General features: G+C 41.1%; 1 protein-coding gene across 6 annotated transcripts in view; it reads right to left on the bottom strand.

Annotated features, from left to right (window-relative positions):
- Positions 1-1,076: 1,076 nt before the first annotated feature.
- HDAC11 (histone deacetylase 11) overlaps positions 1,077-25,229 on the bottom strand; it is an 87,057-nt gene continuing 62,904 nt past the window's right edge. For 3 of the 6 annotated variants that reach the window (XM_075939669.2, XM_075939672.2, XM_075939668.2), the window contains 4 exons: positions 22,662-22,840; positions 18,425-18,610; positions 7,449-7,586; positions 1,077-1,297 (listed from right to left, as the gene is read on the bottom strand). In XM_075939669.2, coding sequence (XP_075795784.1) covers positions 1,292-1,297; positions 7,449-7,586; positions 18,425-18,610; positions 22,662-22,840 — 509 coding nt within the window. In that variant the 3' untranslated portion in view covers positions 1,077-1,291. Of the gene's footprint in view, positions 1,298-7,448; positions 7,587-15,298; positions 18,611-22,661; positions 22,841-25,229 lie in introns of those variants that run through there. The other 3 variants (XM_075939670.2, XM_075939671.2, XM_089781009.1) reach the window with 3 other exon arrangements.

Consider the following 25,229-nt stretch of genomic DNA (forward strand, 5'->3'; position numbering starts at 1 on the left):
TGTTGCTGAGAAGAACTGGGCCCTATGTTTTGCCTTATTCAGCTATAATAAAAGGCATCTTTCATAACACTAATTCAGTTACTATAAATTCTGACAGAAAATTTCTGCTTGCATATATACTTATTCGGAGCACTGACAAACCAAAGCACATATGTCTAAACAAATATGAATAAAACCCTCACCTGGCATTAAATCGCATTTTACTACTTATTTCAACCTTACCATTTAATGAATGATAAATTCGGAAAACCGGGAGACCTTTCTGTGGTAACTGCTTACCTTGTTTGTACTTGGCCAGCGATGATCACACAGTTTCATTTCTTTTAAATAAGCCAGGTGAGAAATGAGCAAACAACATGGGAAATCTATATAGACAACAGTTGCTTTGTGTATGCATACACAGATAAATGTAAAGCAAATAAGTCTGTTTAAGCATTAAGATTAAAATGGTATTTTGTGGTCTTGGCCCACATGATATGGACAATCTAAAAACCCCTAATTCCAGGATCTAGATACAAAACCATGAGTTGATAATTGCAATAAGGTATGTGAAACCAAGGAAAGTGCACTCTCTCATAATGTTGTCATTAATCAATTTCTGTCAATATTCTACTCCTTAAATAGGAAGTGAATATAGGACAGAAAAATATAAAGACGATTCTTGACTTCTATCATATCAATTGCACATTTTACTATATTATTTTTATTATATCATAGAGTTTGTTACTAAGTACTATTAATACCTGGTCCAGCTGTTAATTAAGATTGGTTTTAGTAGATTTTATATCACTTCAACAAATTAACTACCTTAAGTTCATTTCTGCTTAGGGTCGTCAGCCCTCCTGCATTGTTTTTAATCTTTAATTTTTAAAGATTATGTAACTGATGAAAACTCCAAGCATACATCCAACCAAAATTAGCATCTCCGCTTCTGCTGTTTCCCAGCTTGTCAATAAAGTGTCCTTAACAAGCATGTGTCAATACTGAAAACTCTTATAATTCTTGTAACCTCAGTAACTTTCTAAGTAAAGAATGAAAATAGCAAGAAACTGAAAATTCTCATAATGAAAGTCCAGTAGAGGAAATGTATTGCTTTATTGATTTTTTGGGCGTCTCTCACCTTTGCAGCAATACATCAGTAAATAAGTAGTTTTATGCAAAGATCCTGTGGCAAAGAATCAATTGTGAACCAAACTTGTGGGATGTATGGCTACCTCTCCAATAATCAGAACAATGCTGTGTTCTCCCTATGGCGTCATAACTTGAAAACTATAAGCCTCCAACTTAATGTTTAAATCTAGAAAAAATACAAAATAAGGACATAAGATTATCATAATCCAATATATTTAATAACAAAGCTACCAAGAGCACACATTGGACTGGGGAAGGGAAGTAGAATGAATACCAAAAATTTGGCTTTTCTCCTTTTAACACAAGTACAGCTAAAATTTGTTGGTTCACTTTTCTACCATTTTAAAATATTCCTTTTACTTTTATCATTTATAGCTGTCAACAACATTCAATAGAGTCATATTTACAGATTGTAAGGTCAGAAGGGGTCACTGTCTTATCTAGCGTGACTTCCAGGATAGCACAGGCCACTCCTCAGAATAATTTTTGGGCAGGTCTTTATGCACCTCAACATGGTTTTATGCACCTCGACATAAATCTTATGGGCACTTATATGGTTCTTAGAGCTGAGAGTACCATCATGCATATTTGTCTGCAGGACTTCTTCATCTGCTCCCACCAAGTTAAATTATCTCTGTTTTCAGAGCATTTCTCCGTAATCTCTAAATTGTATTAATATTGCTAAAACAAACAATCAAGAGTTTAACACAACAAATCTAGCTGATGAAAGAAGGACTCAAGAAATTATGGACCGAAAATTAAGACAATAAACCCCAGACTTAACTTCAGAGACAATGTTCCCAGAAGCTAACATAAGGAGGCTCAATTTTACCCACATTTCAATTGGCAACTTCCACTAGCACCTCCCCCAAATACTACATTAGGATGGATAAAGATACATTGAAAGATAGGGATCATGGCAGCTGATATACATATATTAAAATCGGGCTCCTGACGTCTTTTTCACACCAGTTTTTCACCATAATAACTTCAACTGGTTTTATCATTGTTGACTCCCAATCACGCGGATAAGATCAGAATATTAATGGCCTGATTTTCAGAGGTACTAGCCACCTGCCTCTCCTATTAACTTCATTTGGAACTGTGGCTTCATAGCTCCTCTAAAATCAGAAAACACTCAATGAGACCACTCCCATGCTTCAACTCTTAACAGTTTTGCTGCTTTGGAGCCTGAGTTAAGTACTATTTGTCAACTTTATACTAGAAATTGTTGGAATCAACAACTAATATCTGAAATAAATTATCACTCAATCTCATGATGTCCAAATAATTACACTAACTAACTAACTATGGCTTCTTTGAAAAAAGAAAACAATTCTGATACTATCCTGTGTTTTAAAGAATATTACAAGCAGCCCAAATAAAGCTAGACTATTATAGAAAGATAAGAACTATGGTCATCACGTCACCTGCAGTAATGCCTCTTTAAACCTGTTTTTTATTAGTCTGTACTCCCATGTTTACCACAGGATATGGGCTCGGCAAAGACTTGTAAAATGACTCGCATAAATTATGGTAGCAGTCTGAGACAAGTATAACATTTCCAAGCCAAGATCTGTCAAAAATACTAGTTTCCAAAAGAACCACAAAAATAGCTCTGTCTGCTTCAGATAATTTCTTGAAGTTGATTTCTATTTTAAAGGAACACCAACGTAAAATCTAAGCTGTTTAAAAGCACAATGATCGCAAAGCAGTCTATTAAAGCAGCATCCAAAGGCCCCATCCAGATTAGGAACCCAGCACAAACACAAGGGCTGCTGGGTGCTCAGAGCATTGGGAAATCAGGCCCATTTTTAACGCACCTAGGTATGGATTGAAGAGGCTGATGTTAAGACTCAATTCTTAAAAACCTTACCCGTTAGCTGTATGCAGATGTAGACAGGAAGTTAGAGAAGGGACAAAGTCAAGGTCACAAGAGCAGAAAAGGAAATTTACTTGGGTTGCAACATTCTCTGATGGATTGTAGTGGTGAAAGATGGGAAAGAGGAAAAATTATCATTGTATGCATTAACTTGGCTGAGGACTAATGTGTGGGCAGCTGGGGGAGCGAGCAGAGTATGAAAGCTATGGAGAGCTCCTGCCTTATGCATTGCATGGGGGCAAAGAATGGCGTCCCGCACAGCCTGTATTCATTGCTTTGCACTATGGAAGTCAAGGGCAAACACCAGCCTTTTTTTGGTAATGAGTTTTTCATCCCCCTCTATTTTAATGAGTCAGCAATTATTTTCTCCTCTGCTTGCAATGTGCATCAGGGCAACTGACACATATTTATTACTGTGGTTTTCACTTTTTCGCTAATAGGTTTCGTTTCAAACTTCTTTAGACCTCTAAAATGGAAAGAAAATGGACATTCCAAAATACTCACAATGTACTATATCTGCACATGATCGGATACATTTAAGGTTTAATTTACAAGACATTAAAATGAAGGAAGAAATGTCTACCATATGTTTTAAAAATGCAATGTTTGGTTTATGACACAGAGACTTCTAAACTTGAAAAAACAAATATATATTCATTACCCACCTAAAATAGTCAGTTCTCTTAAGGTTTCCATGAAAAGAATTACATCACAAGTGGAAATATATACAGAATTGATCCAAAGATTGGATCTTATTGGTGGAAAACATTAACTGACTTTATATCTGATAGTACGCAATATAGCTAATTATTTGTAACACTAGTACTGAGCGTGGAAAAAAAATGTAATAGAGGGTTTTGGCTCCACAGACCATTGAATTGACAAAACAAAAGTGTTGTATTTGTAGTGTGTTCAGTATCTACTACAACTGGTTGTCTTTCCGCCACTGCTGTACTTAATTAAACTCCAGGCAAAATTTTGATCTTAGGTAAAATCCATGTAACAAGGATCAGCATTGGACCTATCATGTGCATTCGAACTATAGCCCCATCGCATTTGTTTCCTATGTCAGTTCCATTTTTTCCATGAAAGCAGCTTTGCCTTTTCCCACAATTGTTTGAATTTGGCTTTAGAAAAGAATTTTTCTATTCAGCATGCAAAGCTTGATCTCCAGTTTTGCCCCTTGCTCTGGTGTAAAGGGGCCTTAATGAGAATCAGGCCCTATATGCTTCGTTTCCAATAGATCCTAACACTTCATGTAGCTCTGCAAGACCATCAGCAGTCTCTGGAAGGAACCTCCTCCATTCCTGAGAGTAAAGACATTGGTTAAACCAGTACAAGTTGAACCACTGTAGTCCGGCACCTTCAGGACCTGCCTGGTGCCAAACCAGAGAATTTCACAGACCGTGGGAGGTCAATATTGTCTAGCAGCATTACCAACACTTCCACTGCTAATTGGGCTCTTACATACCAATTAGGGGACCAAAAAATAGAGCTAAATAACAGCACAGAACACTGAAAGCCAGGGCTGGTTGCTATAAACAAACTGCAGGAAACTTGGCCACAGCCATGATAAGTGGACATTCAGATAACTAAAATCATGACATGTCATATAATATTGTAAAAGCTGCAAGGGAACAAAAAATAAAGCTGCCAAAGAGGTCCTCAAAACATGAAAATGTGACCTGTTTGCTAGTTTCATCCTTAGTTGATTTGGATGTCTAAGGCTCTCATAATATGATGAGACATTGGGCAGGCAAAGTATATTAGCTATTTTCTAACAAAGACAATACTTAAGCTAACATGATTTCTAAATTAAGTACAGACATGGCCTAAGAACTAAAACATCCTCATACCCACATGGAAAAAAATGTGGACTGATTGAGGAGGATTACCAGAATATAATGGCAGATAGTGGACAGACAGTACACTCTGTTCTGCTGAATGTGCCAAACTGATAGGCTACATCTAGACTGAAAGCCTCTTTCGAAAGAGAGCATCTAGACTGCAACCACTTCTTTTGAAAAAGAGAGCCGCTTTTTCGAAAGAGAGTACCCAAGCAGTCTGGATGTTCTCTTTCGAAAAAGCCCTGTTTGCATTTTTTGAAAGAGCGCTTTTGAAAAAAGGCATTATTCCTCGTAAAATGAGGTTTACTGCAGTCAAAAAAACCACCACGTTCTTTCGATTTAATTTTGAAAGAACGCAGCAGCAGTCTAGATGCAGGGGGAACTTTTTTCGAAAAAACTCTGTAGTCTAGACACACCTTAGTTAAAGCAATTATTTGCTTTTGTAGTAAAATAAAAGTTCAAGGAATAATCATGTTAGTAGTTTAACTACCTTAGCAACTTTACTACCAAGAAGTTTGTATTGGGGCAGGTCCCATAGCTGGCATCTAGCCAGCGCTTTAACTTGCCAACAAGTCAAATTTATTGCTGTTCCTCTTTACTAGAATTTCTTTCACTGGACTCCTTGGAATGTTAACACAACTAAAATATCATGACCATTTGGTGAAATAACGGCACACCCAGTATTATGGTAACATTATGAAATTGTAGGAAGTTTACTGTGGGAAATGTCACTGCAAAACATTTTGGTCAAATTAATCCCTTTCTTTGCAAATATGTAAAATATGGTGGGTTTCTAGTGTTCTTCTAAAAACACTTTAAAAGAAATGTACAGGGAGGATTGCTGAACTATGTCCTGGTTGTCTAGTAATTTGCAGTAAATCAACAATCTGCCTTACAATGTATTTTCCTATAATCCCAAGCAATAAATCATACCAGAGATTTGTCATATTATTTCCACAATACTTCTATCTAGTATCTTTTGCTCCTTTTATCTAGTATGTTGCTTCTATCCCACATCTTTTGAAAGGTGACAGATTCTGATCAGACGTTACACTAGCAAAACTAAAATCGACATCTGAGATCAATATATGGCCAATCTCAGTATCTCAAGCCTCTGCACAATACTGTCTCTTCATGCTCTTTCTAACAACTTTCTACTGACAATTCACTTTGTTCAGTGAACTTTCCACCTTTAACCCTCTTCCCAACAATATAAACCATAATAAAAATAGTAACAACCAAATTAATTCCTTTCCACTCTCCTGTAACTATAAAATGCATGTCAAACACAAGCAATCCTAATCACATGAGCTTGTTGCATCTCCTGCCTCACCACCTTTGTCTGTACATTGTCTAGCTTAGGACCTTTATTCATTACACTAGCCCCAGTGAAGACAACACAGGATCGATCCCTCAGAGTCCCTGCAATCATGCCCAGACATAGTACCACACTTGGCAGGAAACATTATGCCCATTCGTATTTCCACACTCAGGCCCTTGTGCCATTAGTTTTTCAGAGGAGGGCCTGTGAGTCAATCGGACCCACTTATGTCAGTGTGAATGCAATTCCACTGACTTCAAGGATGCTACTTTAGTCAGATTTATAATAGTGGAACAGATCAAAATGGGCCCTTTGTCTCACATGTGGCTGTAAAAGTCCAGACATCCAATGTTCCTATAAAATAATGTCCAGAGCTGTGTCTGGAAGGGCTTGCAATAAGCTGCCATTCTCATATTGGACAGTTTGGAGACTGACTATATAATCATTTACATGGTCTGCCAGCCTCATGCATATTCATCTTGCTCTCAATTCCTTTGCTTAAGCTCTAGATTTTAAACCATTTTCAAATGGCAAAAATCCAACTATGGCACTTTTTAAATTCCTTTGGGGGGTGTTTCTTATAATCAGTTCTGCTACAAACCTGGGACTCGGCTCTGTGGATATCTTTTATGAATTAAATCCTGAAGTTCAAAAACAGATTGTGTATAAACTTAAAATCAGTGACATTTGGCCAGTCTGATGGTATTTTTTTGAAGCACAGGCTTTTCTGAGATGAATTTATTATCAGTTGTAGACTAGTAATGGAACAAATCTAATGGGATACAACTGTTATACAATCCATAACATATCAAAATATGAAATCTCCTATAGACACATAATTTGAAACATTCTGTGTGTGAAGATTGCTAGCAACAAACTTACATAGTATCCACATTCTTTTATCCTATGAAAAATGTGTTCTCAATAGAATACACTCAATCCCTAAATCAAACACCCTTTGTTCTAAAAGAAAAGTTCTATTAAATATTTTGTATTGATCTTTTAGTCTGTTAAGCATTATGGGCCGAGTCCGGAAACGACATGCCAAATAAGATAAGGAGATAAGTTACTAGTGCAAGACAAACCTTTCACAACAAAATCTGTAACCACAAAGTATCCCACTAGCTATCTGGTAACATGGACAGGAATTCAGCCTTGTGTCGTTTTTTAGGGGTATGTCTAAGCCTCAGTGTAAAATGGCACTAAACCCAGGACAGGTGAAGGGTCCAAGCCTGAGACAAGCCAGGACTCAGGGTTCAAGACTTACTGCTTTGCAGGGTAGATGCAGCCCTGCTGAACTTGCATTCTGGATGTCTGTCAGAAGTATCTCACAATCCCATGGGCTGGCTTTCCTTGTTCTTTGGATAGTCAAGTGTGATGGACAGTCCAGTTTTTCCACATTACACTACAAACAAAAGGCGAAAGGGGGCACATTTTGTGACGGCACTACAAATCCTGGGATATGGGTGGTTGGACTCCAGCCAGCGTAATGCAGCATAGATACTGGAGCCCTATGGGTCAAGAATTCCTAACCCGGGTTTACAAGTGAGTGTAGATGCTCAAGCTCTACGTTAACAACCCCAGGGACTGATACATCAAGTCCTATTAACTGTAGGCTTACAATGCAGTGTAGACATGCCATGGGAGTCTCACAAATCTTTTGTCAAAGCACAATTTTTGAATGCCTCTAGCAAGGTACAAGATTTTTTGAGATGTAGTTTTGTAAATTAGAAATGAAACTTCTGACCCCCGATCGCACATTTGGGCTGTCTGAGTCAGTGGAACTTCACCAATTATGAGCCTCATAATGCTGAGAGTTTAAACTCATTTTATGAGTTATGTTTTGAATTTCACCTTTGCTAAAGCTAAACTCAAGCGGTGCAAGACAATGCAAAAATAAACACACACAAAAATGTCAGTGAAACACATTCTAATTTAAACTAGCAAGTTTAGCAGAGGCTTAACTAATACCATCAACTTATGTCTCTCTTACTAAGATTAGATAATCAGATGAAACGAACATTGATGCTTGGCCTGATAGGTCAAAGGATTTCTTTGCACGTGAATGATAAAATATAGCAGACATTTAAAAAATTGTAGGTAGCTACTCTTTTAGTACAGGCAATTAGGGTTTATTTGTAACATGGAAGAGAGTTGTTGTGTTTAAATAAAACTGGCTCAACATTTAAGTTAAAAATTATGAAACATTTTGAGTAGGAGTTATTGGTTTTCTAAAGACTTATCTACTTGCAGAGTTGTTCCCAAATAGCTCTTCCTGATTAAGGTTGTGGGTGAATTCTCTTATTCTGGAATAAGAGTATCCACACATAGGCCAGGTCTACACTAGGACTTTATATTGACTGTAGCGACATATGGTCAATTTTCGAAGTGATGCATTCACACTACAAAGCCTCTCACATCGACCTTAAGAGCGACAGAAACTGATTTAAGTACTCCTGCTTTTCATGAGAAGTAACACTATTCCCGGTCATGCACAGTCAAATTTACAGTAGTGCGGATGCAGGGCTGCTGTTGGTCTTCAGGAGGCCTCCCGCAGTTCCCTGGCCAGAACGTTGGCCTGGACTGCTCTCCCTGATGAGCACAAAAAGCCATGGGAAATGTTGATGGGCCTTTCCTGTGTGGTCAGCATTGTTAGCGCTTTTGAGAAAGCAGCACACAGCAGCACATATGGAAATGACTTTGAATAATCCAACCAACGCTGTGACGAGTTCATATACTCCTGCTTCCATGGGCTTTAGTTCCATGGGGCACATAAGAACACCAGCATGAAGTGTCCAGATCTTGGACCTCATTGAGGAGTGGGGAGATTAATCCATCCTCTCTGAGCTTTGAACCAGCAAAAGGAACACCGACACTTACAGCATGATCACAAGCTGCCTGGTGGCTAAAGGCCATTCCAGGGACACCTAGCAGTGCAGAGTGAAACTCATGGAGCTGAGGCAGTCCTACCACAAGGCAAAGGAGGCAAGTGGATGGTCTAGTGCAGCACCTCACAGCTGCCACTTCTACAAGCAGCTGAATGCCATTGCGGGGGAGGTGTCTGGCCAGCTTCCCCAGTGTGGTCATGGAGTTTGGCCTACACATACCTAGCATCAGTCTGGTGGACAGCATGGTGGCGGAGGTATAGGAGGAGGAGGAGTTGACTAGCCAGCTGGCGATCTCCAAGAGCCAAGATCTGGTCATGATGCTGGAGCCAGTCCCTCCTCCCAGGTTGTATCCCAGGCCAGCACCAACCCCAGGGAGAGCACTTCTGGTGAGTTCACAAACTTTTTCTAATTACAACTGGGTTAAGGCAGTGGGGTGTGAGATGCCTATACAGTGCAGAGGACTTGGAATGGCTTGTTAACATGTCTCTAGATAGAGTGGGAGTCTGGTCTGTCTGCACAGCACCATGAAGCTCTCACATAGGAACTCTTTAATTCTTCTCACAAGGTGTTTGAAGAGGCCAGCCTTATGATGTCCTCTGTAATAGGACACCTTCCCAAGTCACCAGTAAGTGGTCTAGCATCATTGGACCACAAAGCAGTGCAGCTTAAGGCCTAGGTTTATGGCCACATTCAGTCAGGATATGCTTTTCCGTTAAAAGTATTTGCGCAAAATCATGCCAGAGTAGATGCAGCCAGGGGATGTAAACAAGTCACAACAATTGTCACGTTAAAGAAAATACATTCTCATCTTTCCTAACTACTCTATTACTTTTTCATGTAACCAGACACTATAACTGCCACAGGAAGGATGTGGGAATGGGACGTTCCCCTTGCATCTTATCTTTAATAGACCGGAATGTAGAATTATAGAAACAACAAGGTTTAAAAAATAATTAGGGGCAGATAAGTAACTGATCATTGACTGTTATCACCAGGGGAGCCAATAATGTCTGTGGGCCCCAGAGCAAGGTGTATGGGGCAGAGGTGGGACAGCCAGTCCTCAGCCTAACCTGGACTGTGGTGCTGGGCCCCCCTCAAACCCTCACAGCTGTGCAGAGTGGCGCTCCGGTGGCAATTTTAATTTTAAATTTGCAATAGCAGCAGCCAGAAGCTCTGGGCCCCTCTGAATCACCGGGCACCAGGGCAACTGCTCCCTTTGCCCCTCCCCCATCGTTGGCGGGCCTAGTCAGCCCTGAAAAAATTAAGTGCATGCAAGACTATTGAGAAGATGTCTCTACTCCAAACAATATTTTAGTTCTCACATTTGTGTCTTTTCCTTGTAATATATTCATGATAAGAGGTATTTTGACTTTTTCTTTTAGGAAGTACACCAGCAGTTCTGGAAGGCAAGTGTAAATGTAAGGGAGCAGCATGAATGTTTGGCACAACTGCTCCCCACACATGGAGCCATTTTCAGGAACTACAGAAAAATCAATAGACCTTAATTCGCCTTTTTAAATGAAAAATTGATTTTTGTTGATAATGAACCATTTCTCTCACTTGGCAGGAAATGCCTTTGTGTGAACAACTGTTCAATTTTAAAACTAAACTTTTGCTTTTTAGTGAAAGAACATTGGTACTTCTTGTATGGGGACCAACCAACCAACCAACACAAAATGGATAGAAACGGCAAGATGAATTGTTCCAGTTTGCCTTTTTAGGACCAACCTCAACCCTAGTTTAAAAAGCTGTAAATTTGTCCCTAAGTGTTTAGGCATAGACACACTAGTACATGAAGTATGAGAAGTACTTGAGAAGAAAGCTGCCTGACTGCAGTTTCTCTACACTACTTTCTTCTACATACTTCCAGCCACTGCTATTACCAGTTAAGCTTGAACTGGTAGAGTGTGCAATGAAAATTTACCATATTCAATGCAGAATACAAAATTTACATATAAGTATCAAGGAGCAGCTTCCAGCTGCACAGCAGATGCAAAAAATTAGCTAGTTTCATAGGAATGGATAAGAGAACGTGTCCTATATCTGCTATGTATTTGAGAGAGTTTGTGTGTCTTTGTTTGTTCAGGAACTCCTCTCCTCCTAAATGGTAAGAGCTAGGACTACTACAGTCCGTATACAACTTCCTCTTATCAGAAAAGCGTTTGGTTGCGCCAGGAAAATGGAATGTGCCTGGAATGGGATTGCTTCTCAGAAAACTATACAGAAAAGAGACAATCACCAAGCAGGCGAAAGGTGCAGGATGGGGGCAACCCCCATCTGGGACTGCCCCTAGCACCGAACCTCCCACTCCCCAGACACCCTTTATGGAGAGGAGGGCTGATGCTCACTCCACGCCAATTCATATGTAAAGCTGTGAGGCCCTGGCATGCCCCGCCGACTGGGAGGGAAGGGGACGCAACGGGCGAGCTCCAACTCAAACCGTGTATCTAAACAGGTACTTAACAAGGAAAGCAAGGGAAACAACTAGGCGCTAACTACACTAAAGGACTTGTGGGTACTGCTGGAATCACGCCTGTGAACAAACGAGAAGGGAGCTCCAACAACCATCGTGGGGATAAGAAGGACCTGAGGGGGTGGAGGGCCAGGGGGGATGTATCTGCACCGATATAGCGGTGCCCCTCCAGGGGACTCTCCAGCTGGCCTGACAGGTATCGCTAAGGGAAAATTCTCTGGCAATCCATCATGCGGCACACACACATCTAAGTGGAAGGGACATGAGCAAGCACTCCGAGAAGAAAGGAGTTTCCCATACCATACAAGGGGAGGGGCTGCTGTTCAGAGGGATGCAGTATGCAGAGAGGCCACTGCGGGCAGCCGCACCACAAAGAGAGTGGCCAGCAGGGCCGGGGCTCTGCCATCTTCCCTGCACTCCTACGTAGCCCTCTTGCCCAAAACCTTTCCCCCCCTCCCAGCACTTGGGCACAATGCTGGGGGGGGGGGGGGGGGAGGAGAGAAAAAGCACACCTGCAGGCTGGGGCGGGGGCTGGGGGAGAGAGAACAGGTTTGGCTGGAGAGACCTACGGTGGGGGAGAACAGGCCCTTGGTAAACAGGATCACCTGGGGAGAGAACAGGCCCCTAGCAGGTGCGGGGGCTGTGGGGAGATAGAAAAGGCAACTCACTGGTGGGAGGATCCCCTCCCGGAGCCCCTCCTCATCCCCAACCCACACTCTCCCTGCCCCAACCTCCTGCAGACACACCCCTACATCCCCAAGGCCTTGCCTTGAAGGACCCGGGCAACGCTGGGTACGTTTACTAGAAAACTAATTTCCAGTAATCTTGGGCCAAATTTCCACAGAGAATCAAGTATCTCAAAGTATGATCATGAGAAAACACAGTTTTCAAACTTACTTTAAGAGGCTGAGTTAACTTTTAAACCATTTAAAATCTAACAACTGGATTTCAAACTAAGTAAGCTAATAACTAATTGTATTTTAATGTCATTAACCACGGCATTACATTTCCCATAAATCTTTCTATAACACTCCACGATTAGGTAATCTAGGAGGCTACTGTCCTGCTGAATGTATTCGTTTGGCAATGATTAATCAATCAGTCAGCTCATCTCTTACACCCCATTTATTTGATAAGTAATCTGTATCATCTGGGGATTCCTACAACAGCCGAGATTGTAAGAGATATAGTTTAAATCCAGAATTAATTTACTTCTCTAGAGATAATAATCTTAACCTAAAAGGGCACTTCTCCAGTGCTTTCCCAGAGGGAATCTCCAAGTGCTTTATGTATGTTTACAGCCCAGATCACCACCTCCTGCAGTAAAACTCCTTGTGGAGTTTTTGTCCCTATTTTTTCACTGGGGTGGACATGGGGAACTGGGGGGTGGGGGGGTCACCTGGTCCCTGTGGTGTACGTTTCAAGGCCAATTACAAACCTGGCAGAAGTCCCAAAAGCCAGCATCTTTATTGGACCGCTATATCTCTGCTCCCAGAGGCCCACCTTTCCCGTACCGGACAGCATGACTGTTGGAGCTGCAAAACAAGAGACTCACCCAAGATGCAGCAGACCTCGGGGAAAGGGCACACCACAAAAGGTAACAGAACCTCAGGTTGTATCATCTGTAATGACTCAACTCCAAAATACTCCGCCAGCTTGCCCTGGTTTTGCTTCTTGCTGAGGGGTGGATGTCGGACTCATGGAGCTAACTTCAGTTCCCCATTTGACAACACAAGGAAGACCAATGCGTGGAGTGCCCTCCGTCCAGCACAAATATAGAGGAGTTAGGACTTGGTTCTTTTACCCTCCCAACACACCTGTGATGTAAATAAAATCTCCACTTTATGGATGGAAAAACTTAGATCCATTGGCTCAGATCTTCAAAGACACTTAGGGTGTGTCTAGACTACCTAGTTTTGTCGACAAAAGTGGACTTTTGTCGACAAAACTATACCAGCGTCTACGCTACCGCTGAGTTCTGTCGACATAACGTCAACAGAACTCAGCAGTTTTGTCGACGCTGGTAAACCTCATTTTACGAGGCGTAACACCTTCTGTCGACAGAACTCTGAAACAGGTGGTTTCAGTGTATGACAGGCTCAGGTTTGGAGTCTGGAGAGGTACACGAGTGTTATGATGCTGCGGCCAGATGGGGGCTTGGCCCCAATTGGCCAGGCTTCATTTTTAAGTAAAGCATTACGTCAGACACAAAATGTTTTGGCATTGTCTTTATTTCTGAGAGGGGCAGGGAACCTGTTTTGAGGCAGGGGTCACTGACCCACAGAAAAGTCAGTTGGGGCCACACAAGTGAGATGCAAAAAAACAACCCCCTCCAATATCCCCCAAGCCTCACTAATGTGGCCTCAACTGTGCTGGTGGGGGCAAACAGGGTGCTTTTGGGTGCTTGGGCAGGAGCCTAGAGCAGAGGACAGGGTACTGGGGCAGGGGACAGGGTAGGGGCCTGGAGCAGAGGACAGGGTAGGGGCCTGGGGCAGAGGACAGGGTGCTGGGGTAGGGGACAGGGTAGGGGCCTGGGGCAGAGGACAGGGTAAGGGCCTGGGGCAGAAGACAGGGTGCCAGTGGGTGTCGGAGCAGGGGCCTGGGGCAGGGGACAGGGTGTCAGGGCAGGGGGCCAAATGGTGCTGAGGCAAGGGACAGGGTGCCAACGGGTCCTGGGGCAGGGTACTTGTGGTGATCTGGGGGGAAAGGAGGGGAGAGAACAGGGACTGGCACCTGGGGATCCTGCAGCTGTGCACCAAGGTCCAGGAAGTGCATGGGCTGCTCCCCCGTCCCCCCAAACAGTGGTGCAGTACCTGAAACGCTGGTACCTTCCTGATGCCTTCCTGCACGGGGGTGAGGAGGAGTCCTGGACCACGCCAGCCCCAAATGCTCGGGCAGCGTGTGCCTTGCTCCTGCGTTCCCCACGGCAGCACGCTCCACCGGAGCAGCCAGAGTCAGCACGGTCCTGGACGCCCACCTCTCCCCCCACGTGCAGGAAGGCAGCAGGTGAACAAAGTCTGCAGCATGCAATGGACCGCCGTTTTAGGTACCTCGCCGGCTGTTGGGGAGGAGGGGGAGAGCAGTCCGCCTACTTCTGGGACCTGGCACACAGCTGCAGAACTCCCCTCACCCTGAAGGAAGTCCCTGGAGGTAGCATCAGCACGGGGTTCATCTTGGGGGCAGCGCCAGTGAGCACAGGGGAGCCAGGGACCATTGGAGATGGGGGGGGTACATGGGCAGCTTCGCGAGCTGCACTTTCCGGGGGAGGAGGGGAGCCGCATGCAGCTCGTGAGCCGCGGGTTGGCAACCCCTGCTATAGAAGTTAATGCACTAAGCCCCAGAGGTCCCAGGTTCAATTCCGCTTTTTGGTGTTACACAAAAACTGGTTTCTGGACAAGGGGACCTGTGAGATTGGGGAGGGATAGCACACACCTGCCCCCGCCCTCCATGGAGTGCACCCAGCAGCCAGCTGCTTTAAGTGACATGCGGAATGTGGCAGGAAGGAGTCTGCCTGAGGATCCCACTGGACCACAAACATTGGCAGCAGAGAGGATCATGGCGGCTAGATCTGACCCGCAGGCCACAGTTTGCCTGCCTCTGCCCTAAACTATTTACTTTTCATTTTTAAAGCACAACATGATGAAATTAACTTCCAAACATCCTTAAGGCTGCTATTGAGTTTATTTTGTTGAGGTTTCAGTTACATACTAAATGAGCAATGGGGAAGGTAAAGAAGAGTACAGGAGAAAAAGTCAGTCAAGATTATTCAATATTATTTTAATTTCCACCAAGAGACTAATATAAACATATTAAACACAAACAGAACAAGTTTTTGAAAAGACCATATGGCACTATTACAGTGTATTAGCTCGATACAAATGTAATTTTCAATTTTATAAAAATTATAAGAAAGTATAAGAACATCTTTAAGTAATACATCAGTAAAAATAAATCAACATTTTAATGTATTCTGAATATTCTTAAAGTAGGAATTTTAAAAGTGTTTTTAATAGCAGTGTTGTAACTCAACAGTAGTGCAGCATGCCAAATAGATTTTAAAGCAAATAATTTATAGCAAGTTGTACAATTTTCTAGAACTAGTAGACTCAGGAGTCTGAGAACTAGTGTTAACTGAGGTAAGTATTTCAATTACAACTAAACATTATTTAAGTACCTTACATGCTGATTCTATCACTAAGAGACAAAAGTCGACATCCTTTCATGTGAAGACAGAACCCTTACTCATGTAACAAAACCAGCATTATTATAAGTGAACATTTAAAAGACAAAGAAAAATGTATTCTCCAAAATCTTTATACTTTTTAGAAAAATTTGAACCTATGCCACAGTGTTTAACACAAACATCAAATTCTTTATAGTTACTAGGTGCACGCAATTCTCCACTGAGTAAATTATTTGTTGACAATTCCTGACATTCCAAGAAAGCCCAATTTCAAGATTTTTGTAGTTAATATATTCCAGGAATTAAGTCAGCCTTATTTAGATATTTCACAGTATATTCATCTCTGAATAAGTATGTGATTTTGTTAACTATCAGTGACAACAGATTACTAACATATCTACTGCCAAATTTTAGAGCAAGTTAGAAGTGCAACATCGTAGCAGAACAAAAACATGCTGCCCCACTGTTACACTATACAAAAATAAGAGTAAGAGGGCGACTGTACTTCTGAAAACCACAGTGTAATTCTTGGAGGTGACACAGAGGTAACCTTTTCAAATTACATCACTTTTTTTTATTCAAGTTCTTTATTGACTGTTAGAGTATACAAAAAGGTTTGGATATTCACCACTTTTGCTAATGCTCTCATTTTTATAGTAACAAGAAACACAATTTAAGAACCAACCTCTTGGCCTTCATTTGCATATTATTGCAGCGTTTCCCAAACTATGGGTGAAAAAAATACCGGGCCTCAGCATGGCTGGTGGCTGCTGGCAGGGCCGGCCTCAGGCCGATTCAGGCCCCGCGCCCCTGAACCCGGAAGTGCCAGCTCGGTCTCTCCCCCGGTTCTGCCTGGTGCAATCCATATTCCTTAACTTGCTGGTAAGAATATTGTGGGCGACCATATCAAAAGCTTTGCTAAAGCTGGCACTGGGGGTTTTGGGAGGACCAGAAACAACTTATTTGAATATTCATCATTTGATTAATGAATATGCAAATATGCAAATGAACATTACTGGTCCTCCAAAAGTTCGTGAATGGATTTACTGGTCCCCATGTCAAAAAGTTTGGGAACCCCTGTATTATAGGATCTGAACATTTCTTATTCAATATTTAGTTTGCTTAGAGAAAAGATTTGTCAGTGTGACAAAAAGGAATAAAAAATAAATTAATTCGTTTATTTTATAAGATGGTATGGTTTAAAAGTCAAAAAATTGACCATTTTTCATAATATTACACAAATACTTTTATACAAATATTAGCACTGAGTAGATAACTAGAGATGATTACACAACTATTTCTCTATCCCTTCATTTTAAAAATTAAAATATCATTCCTTTAATTCGGAACATCCAGTAATGTTTAACCCATTTTCCACCTCTGTTTTTACAAATGCATTAGGAATGGCTTAACAGATATACAAATAGATATATTTTTGTTAACCACTTCCCAGTACCAAACAAACTTGGGCTAAAAAATGATAAATATAATGCAGGAATATTTGTATCTTTTCTCAGCAGGAAATGTTGACAATAGTGTATATACTTGTTGCAAAAATGGAGCTAAACAATTTATTAATAAAAGAGATTTGACAACAATATATACAGTAAGAAGTGAAATGTAGTATCTTATAGTTAATTCAAAACACCACCCTGATTTTCAAATGACCACTCAGTAATTTTTATTTTTCGATAACAAATTCTTGTTAACTAGTGTACTAAATTCTAAATTAATTTCTTATCCATTTTTTGAAAGATTTCCAGTGCATGTAAATGTGAGAGATTGTGATTCTTTAACGTTTTGAATTGTGTTGATGTCAGATTAACCAGAGTTGCTGAACTTAGAGCAAAACATTCACCAAATAGTGATGCATGATCCTAATTACCATTACAGAATAATAGAGAGAAGCATTATGAATTATTGAATGGGGAAGGATTTCTGAAAACTATTTGGCTCAACATGATTCTCAACTGTTACAATAAAATTTGTCAAAATGCACAATTAATATTACTAGGATATTGTGGAAAATTCTGCCCAAACTACATGTATATTGTGACAACTGTCACACTACCCTTCATGCCTCTCTTGTCTGCTCCTCTCTATCTTTTGGTTTCTCAATGCCCCTTCTTTCTCTGCTATTTCTCATCTCCTCCACTGATGTATGTTTACAAAATATACTATCAAAATCCCTCTCAGTCAAATGTTTCTGCTCTGGGATTAAAACTTCCCTTCTCCCATCTACTGAAACAACTGCACCATTATTAAAAGGCCTGGGACAGTCATCGGAGTCTAACGATACAGTCCTTTCAACAATACGGTAGACTTTCCATAAAAATAAGAGAAACAATTAAAGCCTGTTATACTATAGATTATAAACAATAACACTGATCTTTGAGCATCTTTTTGAATTCATTCTCAAAGTTCTGCTGCATTTCATCCCATAGCTACTTAGGAGTACAGTATTCAGAAGCAAGTTAGACACTTGCAAACATCCTGGGACTAGCTCTTATCTCTAGTTTGTTAATGTTTTATAGACAAATCTCTCTCATGTTATATTAACCCTGATAGAGCTGGGGAGACTATTTGTTCCTACATATCAACACTATACAATTAGTGAGTTTTCTGTCTAAAACAGTACCGTCTCACTGCAATGACAGGTTAGTTAAATCTACAATAGATTCTCTAATCATCAGTTCTACCTTGGGGTTTTCAGCTTCACTGGTTGCTAGCTCCTTGTCAATAAGCCCCAGGTTGTGCAAATTCAGAATGGAGTCAGCAATTATCCGTGCTGTCCTCTTCTGGTAGCCTCCAGATGTCACCATTAAGATAGGGATTCGGTGGCTTCTGGCAGCCTTGAACACCACCTCATCTCTTTTAACAATCCCCTGCATATGGACAAAAATGAAAAGTGAAATTCTATAAATGTCACTTAGTTTATATTTTTATGGATTTTTTTACTTATCATTGATGCTTTTATAGTCTTATATTCATGAGAAATCACCATTACGTGAGCTACATGTTTGCAATAGGAATACAATGAAAATCTGTTGATATTATTTAAATATCCCTCTAGAAATATCTCAAACATTATGCTTTGGCTTTCTGTATAAGAACTTTTCAAAGACAAGTCATTATTTGTATTACAGTGGTAAGTAGAGGTCACAACAGATTGGGGCCCCCTTGTGCTAGGTACTGTGCAGACTCAAAGCAAGATAGCTCTTGCTCAAAGAACACATGGACATGGAGGTGGGAAAACGAAGCATTATGCCAATTTAACAGATAAGGAATTGAGACAGTAAGAGACAATAGCCTTGATTCAGACAGGCATGCAAGGATACTTAATTTCAGAAGGATTAGTCACATTCTTAGGATCAAGCAACTTGCCCATGATCCTATATGATATTACTAGTAGAACTAGGAACTCAATCCAGATCTCAAGTCCAAATCCTATGTCATAACCACTGAGCTCCTTGCTCGCCCTTTAAAAAGGGTATAATATTACTGCAGTAAGAACCTATGCATGGACTGTGCAGTTGAATTGGGTATTTAATGACCCAGACAGTAGAGAATCCAACAAGAGCATCAATCCAGATCTGTTACTTTCTTAAAGAAAACATTCAAAAACATGAGAATAATAGGAAAAACTAGTGATCAAGTGCGTCAATGCCATCACCAAATTCAGAAAAATAAAGAATACCCATTTTTTACTACATGCAACAGAGAAGTAAAATGTATTAAGTTTCAAGAAACCACCTTTGGGAAAGGGGGAATTCAAAATTACTTAATGAGAAAAATTAAAATCCACAAATATGAAGTAAGAGCAATCTAAAAAACAGTCTCTAAGGTGCCATAGGACAGCACAATAAAAGTTCAATCAACTCACTACAACTACTCTCCAAGAAAATAATTCAAAGAAGAAATGTAGTTTCACAAAGGACAGTTCAAATATCAAAAAGTTAAAATTATTATTAATAGAGAAGGCGAAAGGAACTAAACAAGAATACTGAGAATCACTTAATCGTAGGAAGATAAGGGACCAAACAGATGTCAAGTGAGTCTGTGCTAGATAAAGGAGCTAAGAAAATAAGAAGCTCCCTTACAAATTTATCAGGGAAAAATACCAGAAAAAATTAGAAAAAGGAAAAAGAGGTGAAATGAATATTTAAATAGGCCTATTGTTAACTATTTAAAAATCTGTCTAAAGTTTGTTTGTTTAAATGGTACCATATAATGACAAAGTGTTCAACCAAGAATAGTGAGATGGACTTAAGCCTAAAAACTTAGGATCAGTGTAGCAGATTCTTAAATGAAATAGCAGAAGTTTCAGCACAGGTTACATTTTAGAAATGACTGGACTAAAATGTAGAAAAATAGACTATAAGGAAAAATTCTGAATTTGCAAAAGGATGAGCTAAAGAACCTAGCAATTATAATTCTGTGATTCACAGAAATCATAAAACACAGCCTTAATAATTTATCGAATGCCCATACAAAAAGAGGATTCTCATAGAAAAATAAAATATACGAAGAGGCAATATAAATATAGTTTTAGATTACAGAGGCATTACCTTTTTAGATTGCATTATATTTTTAGATTACAGAGGTATTACCTTTAGTCTGACCCACTATGGCCACTCTTATGAAAGAGTATTCGACTGTTTGTTACAAAATGCATAATAAAGGAGGGAACGCCTATACGACAAAAAGGAACAACAATCTTTGCATGCCTAGAGAACTTTCCATCCAAGGACCTCAAAGTACTTTACTAACATGAGTGAATTAAACCTCACAACAAAGGAATCATCAATATCCATAACTTAAACATGGGGAAAATGAGGCACAGAAATACCACATCATACAAGAAGTCAGAGAGCCAAAAATACAACCTAGATCTTCAGGTATTCATTTATGTGCTTTATGCATAAAATTATGTATATTGTGTTTACAAGTAGGAGTTTAATTCAAATATTTTGAGAGTAGAAAATATTTGTAACTAGAGTCCATACACTTTGAAATATAGTTCTCCTCTAATTTTGGTTCCCATTTCCAAAAACAGTTTTAAATGAAGTACATGTATCTCAGTACAGCACATAGCATATCCTGATAGAAGTTGCATTCTAAGACCAGTTAAAAAATACCATCAGTGCAACTAATTTCTCAATACCGTAATTCTTTCCAGCCTACTTCAATATTTACATCAGAGAATAAGAGCTATTCTGCTGACCCTTTGCTTGCTTTACACGTTGCAATTTATAAATTGAGTATTACTACTGAGCTTCTCTTCTATTATCAATGGCAATGGAAAAATGAGTCACCGCTCAGACACTGAAAATCAACCCCATCGCATGCTATGTCATTATTCAAATTTCCTTTGAAATGTCTGTATCCTGAAGTACTGTAGCGGATTTCTCAGAGTGCAGGATAGGATTAATTAAAAAAATTCCTAAGGCAAATATGTACATAAAACAAGATTTGTGATATGTTATCAGCAAGGATGCATCAATGGCAGCTTTGCAGACACTTAGAATTGCCTCCGCCTACAGAGGACAACACATGCATCCCTAAATCCAAAGGGGAACTGCCACAAGCTAAGCCACAGCCTTGCTGGCAGGACTTAGGCTATGTCTAGACAGCAAGCCTCTTTTGAAAGAGGCTTTTCTGAAAAAGAGCATCTAAACTACAACTAGTACTTTTAAAAAAGCAAGATGCTTTTTCGTAAGAGAGCACCCAGGCAGTCTGGAAGCTCTTTCGAAAAAGCAGTTTGCATTACATAACACCTTTTTTTGAAAGAGCACTTTTGAAAAAAAGCGTTCTTTCTTGTAAAACGAGGTTTTTCGCGGTCAAAAAAACTGCCGCGTTCTTTCGATGCACTTTCGAAAGAACATGGCTGCAGTCTAGACGCAGGTAAAGATTTTTTGAAAAAAGGCCACTTTTTAAAAAAAAATCCCTATAGTCTAGACACACCCTTAATTGATTACCTAGCCCCATTCTCTCCCACCAGCATCTGCAAGCTTTTTACTTGCTGACTATGGCAGCACTGGAAGAGAATGATGGAGACTACAACACGCTGTTCTACAGTGGCCTGTGATCAACTGTTCCCCATGCCCATTGAGGCCAGGACAAGTAGTAATGGACTTAACCCAGCAAGGAAGATTTACATCAGGCATTAGGAAAAACTTTTTAATTAGAAGGGTAGTTAAGCTCTGGAAGAGGCTTCCAAGAGAGGCTGTGGAATCTCCGTCTTTGCAGGTTTTTAAGAACCAGTTGTACAAACACCTGCCAGGGATGACCTAGATTTGCTTAATTCTGACTCACAGCTGGGGCTGGACTTGATGATTTCTCGAGGTTCGGTGCAGCCCTACATTTCCATGAAATTGGAAAAACATTCAGCAGGAAGGAACGTCATTCACATAGCAATTCATTCTTGTTTTTCTTTCCCTGTTGCCTGCACTTACGGTTTTACAAGCTATGGGCCAAGAGCAAGCACAAGCTAATTAAGGGCAAGAAAAAATTAACTTAGAAAGCTGCAGTTGCTATGTCTCCCCACTCCTGGGGACTAAAAGAGGAAAAACAAGAGCCATCGACAAAGGTCAGGATGATAACTGGCCAGGAAAGGGGAGATTAGGGAATGGGCTGAGGTAGAAGGTGCCATTTGCAGGGCTGGATGGATTAACATAAAGAATGCGAGTGAGGAAGACACAGGAAACTTGGGATGGAGGGCCACGTTTAGGGAGGGAAAGCTCATGATGGGGAAATAGTATCATGTTAGGCTTCAGCAGAAAAGAATCATCAGCTGGGAGAAGGCGATTAGCTTCCAGGGAGGTTCCAAAGCTTCAGAGGTGAGGGGACAAAGTTGTGGTGAAACCAGCCACTGATACTGGCATTCACTGGAGGGCAACCAGTAGAGTCTGTGGATATTTGTATTGTTATACAAACCTGAGGTGAAATAGCAAGACCACCCAGTGGATCTCCATCCAAGATATCAGTTCCAGCATTATAAACGATAATGTCTGGGCGCAATTCATTTAATGCCCCTTCCACGTGTGTTTGTACCTTCTGAAGATATTCTGTATCCTCTGTTCCCCAGTCCAACTCAACCTTCCGCTTTATGGCTCCTAAAAAATTGGTTTAATAATATTGAATCAAAGAAACAAAAGAATATGCTGGGGGGGAATACAACTTTTAGATAGAAGCAAGAGGAAAACAAAGATTACAATTTATGAAAATTTTGAAAATATACATAACTTAGTAAGATTTTAACTTAAAAACATTTTAGCAACCTTCTCCCAATACCCACAAGTTGCTGGTAAAATAAAAACTACAACCTGGGAACATTTTGTACGTCTGAAAGAGAAACAATCAGGCAAAATGAATAAAAGATGACATATACAGCAGGACGATTATTTAATAACATTTATATTTATCTCATAAATATTCAACAACTGGGAAGGAAATTGGTAAAAATATCTTCAAAGTGACAAAAGACAAAAACCCTGAAAGCAGTAAAAGAAAGATATAAAGAAAATTTAATTGCAGTGCAGGACAAGTGATGGCATAAAAGGCTGATAAAACAAGTATTAAGACAAATTATTAATATTCATTTGTATTACAGCAGCACCCAGAGGCTTCAACCAGAATTAGATTCCCTCTGTATGAATGCCCCAAACAGCTTACCATCAAATATCCTTGTCTTGTAATCAGGTGTGTTGGCAAACACTAATTCATGCTAAGTGATTACAGGCAGTCCCCGAGTTACGCAGATCCGACTTATGTCGGATCCGCAGTTACGAACGGGGTTTGCTGCCCGTCTCCCTGGTCTGCTGGAGACCAGCAGACCAGGGAGACGGGGAGCAAAGCCGCGGAGCACGCGGGCAACGGACGGCCCAGACGCGCCACGGCTGTCCCGCAGCCGGCGTGTTCCGCAGCTTTGTTCCCCCTCTCCCTGGTCTGCTGGAGACCAGCAGACCAGAGAGAAGGGAAGCAAAGCCGCAGAGCACACGGGCAGCAGGACAGCCGCGGCGCTTCTGGGCTGTCCCGCTGCCCCCGTGCTCCGCGGCTTTGCTCCGGATGCCTGTGGTACAGCAGCTGGGGCGCTGCTGGTTGGTCCCGTAGCACCGCTCTGGGCGCTACTGGACCAAGCCTGCAACACCCCAGCTGCTCTGCCCCAGGCGTCCTGATTCAGCCACTGCTGGTCAGTTTCAGCAGCGGCTGAATCAGGACGCCTGGGGCAGAGCAGCTTCGGTGCTGCTGGGTTGGTCCAGTAGCGCCGAGGAGCGGCGCTACTGGAGCAACCCAGCAGCACCCAAGCTGCTCTGCCCCAGGCGTCCCCAAGTCAGCCGCTGCTGAAACTGACCAGCGCTGACTACAGGAAGCCCGAGGCAGAGTTGCACTGCCCCGGGCTTCCTGGAATCAGCCGCTGATCAGTTTCAGCAGCAGCTGACTTGGGGATGCCTGGGGTTCTTAAGTTGAATCTGTATGTAAGAACTGGCGTCCAGATTCAGCCTGTTGAAACTGATCAGCGGCTGATTCCAGGAAGCCCGGGGCAGAGCAACTCTGCCTCGGGCTTCCCGTAGTCAGCCGCTGGTCAGTTTCAGCAGCGGCTGAATCTGGACGCCAGTTCCGACTTACATACAGATTCAACTTAAGAACAAACCTACAGTCCCTATCTTGTACGTAACGCGGGGACTTCCTGTATTTTGATAGCAACAGCCATAAGTATGGGTCTGTCTAGGCATATCTGATTGTAGGGTGAGACAATTTAACTCAAGTAACTACAAATGTGTGGAGCAAAGTTTCGGAAGAAATGCCGGATGAGGACAAGAGAAAGGACACAAAAGAGTCCATACCCTAGCTATGTGCAATGGAAAGAGGATTTTGAATAACTTACAAATATATTAAAGTATTAATAGACAAATCAAAGCCATTTCAGACATTTTTCGGGTTTCATTATCCTGTAGGTGCTGTACAAAACACACTGGAGCCTCTGGATCCACTGAATATAAGCACAAATTATAACGATAGATAATAAGCTGTCCTAATAATCTTTGTGAGGCTCATTATTGCATTCCAGTTACTATCCAGCTTTGCAGGTGTTGTTCCTTTCCAACTTTCTTTCATACTTTCATCACAATATCTGTTCTTGTTACATGAATGTTTATAAAATTATGCACAGCTGTATTCAGCATACAATTATGGACAACACTTAGCTCACATTCTGGGGAAACAATACAATAGCTGGATGGATTGTGTAAATAGGAGGGAAACAATTAGAAGAGAAAGAAAGATAAGTGTTGTTCTGATTAAACCATTAAACGTCAGTTCAGACAATCATGGGCCCATATCCTACAGTTCTCAAGTACCATGTCCTCATCTTCAATAAATACAACCTAAGATAACAGCATTTAATTACTCAAATGTGAATACAGGCAGTCCCCGAGTTACGCGGATCCGACTTATGTCGGATCCACAGTTACGAACGGGGTTTTTCTCACCCCGGAGGACAGG

The sequence above is a fragment of the Pelodiscus sinensis genome, chromosome 11 (assembly GCF_052426305.1).
Source record: "Pelodiscus sinensis isolate ZL-2025 chromosome 11, ASM5242630v1, whole genome shotgun sequence".
Taxonomy (NCBI): domain Eukaryota; kingdom Metazoa; phylum Chordata; order Testudines; family Trionychidae; genus Pelodiscus; species Pelodiscus sinensis.